The sequence below is a fragment of the Homarus americanus genome, unplaced genomic scaffold (genome assembly GCF_018991925.1).
Source record: "Homarus americanus isolate GMGI-L3 unplaced genomic scaffold, GMGI_Hamer_2.0 scaffold18703, whole genome shotgun sequence".
Lineage (NCBI taxonomy): Eukaryota > Metazoa > Arthropoda > Malacostraca > Decapoda > Nephropidae > Homarus > Homarus americanus.
This window is the reverse complement of record NW_024749779.1, coordinates 7,004,477-7,011,343: the sequence shown is the minus strand read 5'-3', so window position 1 is coordinate 7,011,343 and position 6,867 is coordinate 7,004,477. Positions and strand designations below refer to the sequence as shown.

General features: G+C 41.5%; 1 protein-coding gene across 1 annotated transcript in view; it reads right to left on the bottom strand.

Annotated features, from left to right (window-relative positions):
- Positions 1-11: 11 nt before the first annotated feature.
- Positions 12-6,867, bottom strand: part of LOC121853842 (macrophage mannose receptor 1-like) — a 58,129-nt gene continuing 51,273 nt past the window's right edge. Inside the window, exons 41-46 of the mRNA XM_042348216.1 lie at positions 4,278-4,390; positions 2,580-2,714; positions 2,035-2,212; positions 1,450-1,576; positions 788-909; positions 12-241 (exon numbers count right to left, since the gene is read on the bottom strand). Of these exons, the coding sequence (XP_042204150.1) occupies positions 12-241; positions 788-909; positions 1,450-1,576; positions 2,035-2,212; positions 2,580-2,714; positions 4,278-4,390 (905 nt within the window). The remainder of the gene's footprint in view (positions 242-787; positions 910-1,449; positions 1,577-2,034; positions 2,213-2,579; positions 2,715-4,277; positions 4,391-6,867) is intronic.

Sequence of the window (6,867 nt, the reverse complement as noted above, 5' to 3'; positions counted from 1 at the left end):
GGTTCAGAACATTAATAAGAGAATGCATAAACTCTGCTTAACTTACAGTCTTGTAGCCAATACACGTTACACATACTTTTGAGTGTCTTGCAGAGATAATGTGCGGCGGTGGAGCAGTGCGTGTCGCTCCAGCTCCCTGTCTGTGTATAAACCAGGACGCACCCCTCATCGGTTCCCCCACCAGGTTCATCGACTCCCCAATTGACATAGTCCACTCCCGACCTATCACTCCAGCCATAACCTGCAAGAGGAAAGTCAAAGTTTAAAGGTAAATTAAAAAAATTAGTTGGGTTTATACCGAGGATATATTTAATATGTTCTGGTTTCTCAGATTACCTGTGCGTCTCTTATTTCAAACGTGTGTGTGTGTGTGTGTCTCTCGATAGAAAATGACAGCAATCATAGATGGTTCCCAGAATGGTACCAAAGTAGCCTACAAGTGGGCCAACACCATCCCCCAATTTTTGAGGCCAGGCAATAGACAAACTCCCTGCACCAGAATCCACCAGCAAGGACAACAGAATGCGAAACGTGGCCTCAAAACCACTAAACATGATATAGGGCATAGGTTGGTAAGTGCCAAAACTGCCAGTGTAAACAACCAACCATGAAAAAACAACGACACCTGCCAAGTACAATATATACATCCAAGTACAGCAACAAGGCAGTCATCCCGCCAACTACAGTATTACCTCCCTCTCCATATCTTTGACATTCTCACTCAATAATCTCTTCTTCGACCATAAAGCCCTTACAATTAAAAAATAAATAATGAGAGAGCACTCACCGTGTTCCTCCTTTACCAGGCCGATCCACAACGGGTCAGTAATGCCATGTATTGCCACAGTGACCGCGATCATCTCTGCCTCCGAATGCATGGATGCCAAGTTGCTATTCTCCAGCACACAACTGCGCAAGATGAGAGGGATTGAGAACTCTTGGATGAGGAAAAATTAAAAATAAATAAATAAATAAGATAAAACCAATTCGAAAGTAAACCGACCTAGAGGAAAATATTGCGAAAGAAAAAAAATACAATTAAATGATGAAGACTGATCAAATAAAATTAATTAAAAACTAAGGGGAGATTCGTGTGATATAACGAATTAATAAAGGGGAAGAACAAAAAGAACAGCAAAGAAATTTTGATAAAAAGAACAAGAATGAATTAATAAGTAAGAGGAGAACTTTTATTGTGGACATAATCACACTCCTTCAATTCCTTCTTTCCCATGCTTTTTCTCCTCTCAGTACATTTCCTTCCCTCCCTTCAATTATCCTCCTTCCCCTTTTCTTGCAATCTCAACTCCTGCCACTCTCTAGCCTTCCCTCACGTCATGTGTTTTTTCCCTTCCTTCTCGCCCATTCATTCCCTTTCCTATTCCTGCCCAAAGACGTATGCAGAAGACCTGCACCCTATACAGTACTACAAGGAGTAAGGCCACCTACGTCCTCCTGGCCTCGTCCCATGGCTGTTTGTATTGGGAGACAAGGTAGCAGAAACCGTTCCCCAAGTCCAGCCAGCGAGCATCCGGACAGCGGCCAGTGGCAGGGGGGTCGTGGCTGATCACAGATACTGCAAGAGGCGCAGAAAATGTATTTGTTGTAATGGAGGTACGTAACGTGTGGGGATAATTCTTCTTTGTTGGTACTTCAAACTTTCATTCCTCTCTCTCTCTCTCTCTCTCTGTTTTCACACTGTCTCTCTTACCAATTCCTCTCTTGAGCTACACCTTATCATTGTTGAGCCACATCATACTATTCTTGAGCCACACCTTATTATTCCTGAGCCACATTATACCACTCTTGAGCCACACCTTATCATTCTTGAGCCACATCTTACCCTTCTTGGGCCACATCATACGATTCTTGAGCTACAGCTTACCAGTTTTGGGCAACACCTTACCCTTCTTGGGACACATCATACCATTCTTGAGCCACACCTTACCCTTCTTAAGCCCCACACCTTACCCTTCTTGGGCCACATCATGCCATTCTTGAGCCACATCTTATCAGTCTTGGGAAACACCTTACCATTCTTGTACTTACAGACGAATGGCCTCAGATCATCACACAACTGGCTGTACCAAAGTCCGCCCATGGAGTTTAACCAGACGCACGCATGGTTGGTTAGGCTGGTGTTCGGCTGACTCATACCCCAGTTGGTGTAAGTGGTTGGGGTAGAGTCGCTCCATAAGAACCGAGAGTTGTCCTTATAACAAAACAGAAAGGAAGTGTGATTTGATGTAATTATGTTGTTATTTTGTATAGTTAATTTAATATATATAAATTACAAAACTAGTACAGGCATCGTTAATTAAATGCATTATCAAATTATTCACCAAATTTGATAAAGGTATTTTATATTAGCTTCTATTGTTAGTCATTGATGTAACTGTTTTTTGCAATATGTATCAATTTTCTGCAAATGAATGATACTGTACTCGTTTATGTGCACTATTTTTTTTTTTACCTTTGGACAAGTCACTGATAAAATAAATTGTTTTACAACTGAAAAAAATAGAAATAAACATGTACAATTGCCAACCATACAGAGAGACTAGGAGAACTGTACTCACGTAGCTGTAATGAAGACCGAGCCATGTTTGGGTGAAATTGTGATTCTTAGCCAGCATCCATAAAAATGCCCCCTCCGTTGGCTCACTCACCGACACCAGGTGTGCACCCTCATCTTTACACGTGGTCTCCGCCTCCTACCACACACACACACACACACAATTAGATATTATCAATAATCAATCTTATTTACTTGTCATCTGACTTATTGTACTTGCGTTTATCTCAGTAATAACAGGTTTAGTCGATGGCAAAATCAGGAATGAAGAGAATGTGAGAGTTAAGAATATGTGATAGTATTGTGTGAGAGTATTGTGTGAGAGTATTGTGTGAGAGTATTGTGTGATAGCATTGTGTGATAGCATTGTGTGAGTATTGTGTGATAGTATTGTGTGATAGTATTGTGTGATAGTATTGTGTGATAGTATTGTGTGATAGTATTGTGTGAGTATTGTGTGATAGTATTGTGTGATAGTATTGTGTGATAGTATTGTGTGAGTATTGTGTGATAGTATTGTGTGAGAGTATTGTGTGATAGTATTGTGTGATAGTATAGTATTGTGTGATAGTAGATAGTGTGAGTATTGTGTGATAGTATGTGTGTAGATAGTATTGTGTGATAGTATGTGTGTATTGTGTGATAGTATTGTGTGTGATAGTATTGTGTGATAGTATTGTGTGATAGTATTGTGTGATAGTATTGTGTAGATAGTATTGTGTAGATAGTATTGTGTGATAGTATTGTGTGATAGTATTGTGTAGATAGTATTGTGTGATAGTATTGTGTGATAGTATTGTGTGATAGTATTGTGTGATAGTATTGTGTAGATAGTATTGTGTGATAGTATTGTGTGATAGTATTGTGTGATAGTATTGTGTAGATAGTATTGTGTGATAGTATTGTGTGATAGTATTGTGTGATAGTATTGTGTGATAGTATTGTGTAGATAGTATTGTGTGATAGTATTGTGTGATAGTATTGTGTAGATAGTATTGTGTGATAGTATTGTGTGATAGTATTGTGTGATAGTATTGTGTGATAGTATTGTGTGATAGTATTGTGTGATAGTATTGTCTGATAGTATTGTGTGATAGTATTGTGTGATAGTATTGTATGAGAGTATTGTGTGAGAGTATTGTGTGATAGCATTATGTGATAGTATTGTGTGTTAGTATTGTGTGATACTATTATGTGATAGTAGTGTGTGATAGTATTATGTGATAGTAGTGTGTGATAGTATTATGTGATAGTACATCGTGATAGTATTGTGTGGTTGTATTGTGTGATATTATTATGTGCTAGTACTTCGTGATAGTATTATGTGATAGTAGTGTGTGATAGTATTATGTGATAGTACATCGTGATAGTATTGTGTGATAGTATTGTGTGATAGTATTGTGTAATAGTATTGTGTGATAGTACTTCGTGATAGTAATGTGTGATAGTATTGTGTAAGAGTATTGTGTGGTGATATACATTGTTTTGTGAACGCATTATGTGACTATACAATTGCATTATTTACTTAGGCATTGTATATACTGTAACGTAAAATCCTATTCTTGTATCATAGTAAAATATTTTATCAAAAAAAGACTCGACAGGTGAATACAAAATTAAGTGCCTCATTAAGCAAAGGAGTAATTTACTGAAGTCGTCCAGTCTCTTCAGACTAGACATATAGTGTGTATATATTTCCTACCTTCCAGGTCTTGTATGTGGAGTGGGGATGGTAACAGGCACCATTGTAGGCAATGTAGAGGCTGAAGGGTGAGGCACAGGTAGTGTAAGGAGCCTCGGTCATCAGGTGAGAGTCTGGTAGAAAAGATTAATTATTTTTTGTGCAATATCATTAAAGATAGTGCAATAATGATAAAACTAATAATGTTATTATTACTTCTGCAACTTTTACCTCCTACTCCACTTCCTCCTCCTCCTCCTCCTACTTCTACTACTACTACTACTACTATTACCTTAAAATTAAATATCCTAATACATAAGTACCTATCTATGCGGCATTCAGTGACTGTTGCCTCATAGTCAATATCTGCAACTGTTGTCGGCTTTGGGGCCGATGCTCTCGTTCCCCTGAGGCAGAGCAAAGCCGACCTAAAGAGAGAGAAGGACAGTCGACATCTCATCCAGGCTGTAACATAACTTCTGGGCTGCTGCTTCTGTTCGGATATCACCTCCGCGAGTCTGGCATAGAAGCATCTTGCACTTGGTCCCATCCCACAGAGGTTGTGAACAATTGAGGAGTGAAGCTGCCTTGATCAACGTTCTTAATTCTCTTCCGGTATTCCCTAATCTTGCCGTTCTCGTTCCTCCTGTGTGTATCATCGAGAGCTAAGTTACGGTGACATGCAGCCATGGGATAAAAAATCCTGATGTCGAAGAAGGCTCGCTGTCCCCGCGTCCAGAATCCTCGAGCACTGACGTCAACACGGGCTTCGTTGGATGTGTTTGAAGTCCTATGTTGGAAAATCTCACCATCCAATGGAAGGAGGGTCGGTTCTACCTTGACATCACGGCAGATTTCCTTCAACATATGTGCTGTGACATCCCTTACTTCGCCATGCCTCATGCATATGAAGCCATTTCTTGCACACCATGGCGTGATCGACGTCATAGGAAGAGCCACACACGCATTGGGAGGGCAAACCTTCTACTTGCCTACCGTACCTTAGAGCAATGGCATCTGTAAATTATTGTTTATTGAGACTGAAACCATTTGCCCTTATCGGTAACGTAGTTCACCAGTTCGAGGCGCCCACTTCCTGCGCTATAGCTATTTTTTTTTTCAAATTTTCTGGTATTTGCAGCAACAGTTGCTGCAACTTATCACTTTGGCCGTGCTGTCGTTCTTTCGTAATAGACCTTCGAATCTTGTTTACTTCACTGGTGTCCACCTCAAATGTTGCGTTCTGAGCTATTATATGGTACGTGAGGGCTGCCGTGAGCTTAACTGAATTTGATGTTCAGTGGCATCAATCTCCTCTGGATTGGTCAATCAAATTCTTCGCAGTCTCGGTTGTAGTGCAAGGAGTGATTTTTTTCCTGTGGTTAAGTGAGGGTGTTTCACTAATTTGGGAATGAAATTAACGCTCATAGCTTCTTCCAGAGGATGGAGGAGGGGTCCAATATCAGGGATAGTGCGCATCAGGTAGTTCCAGCGATGCTTGACTCCATGGGTGAATGCCGCAAAAGCCGCATGTGGCTCTGTGTGAGCAATATCAGGCAGAGCTTGGATTTCCCTAACCCACTCATTCACCTTTCCCGTTACATATTCGGTCTTGAAGTCCGTCGTGCCGATTTCTGCGCCTAGGTGTCTTTGGCCATCTTTTGCTATTTTGACCTCACTTCCACCGAACACCTCCATTGCCCGTTCATAATGTTCTGGCTTAACAATGAGGAAGGACTTGCTGGCGTTTAGGTGGTACCCTATTTGTGGTTCACGTGATGTTACGAGGTTCCACCATTTTGTGATGTCATCCACTTTTCCTGCTCCTTTAAGGTCATCAGCGTACGCCACTTACTTGACCTCAGTTGTTTCAAATTTTATTGTGTGTTGGAGCACGGATAGGCCTATTGCAGGATTTCCCTGCCTTATTCCCTCGGTTGACTGAATGATGGTATCATCTCTTAGAGCCTTGTTGCTTACTATATAGAGGTCCGATGGATTCCAATAGGAGTTTTCAACATATATTGCAAAGCTTGGACACTTGATCTTGATGTTGTGCAGTGCGGCCTTGTGGTTAAGTATGTTGAATGCGTTTGACGCGTCCACCAGAAGAACGGCCTCATAATCACGCTGCTCAAATATCGTTTTCATGGCGTGAATGGCAGCTTCCCCTCCAGCCTGGTGGCCAGCACAAACTTGCAGGTTCCCTGCTGCTGCCCTGACATCATCCTTTACCACCTACCTTATGCATTTTCCGATTATCCGTCTCAGCACTTTCCCACCCCCACAGGCCTACATCCTGGATTCTTATCCAGGGGAATGAAGCGGCAGGCCGTCAGAGCATGGAGGTGTTGGCAGCACGAGGATGCCAGCGTTCTTGCAAGGACAGCAATAGCAGTGCAGAGATCACTTGCTACGGGGCCAAACTTGTTAGTGCTGAGGATGACTCTCCAACCGTTTGCATCCAGAGTTGAAGGGCCGGCACCTCCTCGAGTCTTCAGTGCCTTTTTCCACACCATCCCTCCTGTTATTTTTCTAGAACAGGATAGCGTTTGGTGGGATATAGTCACCCTGGAACCTTATGCCTTCGTCTTCACTTGCAGGGGGATGT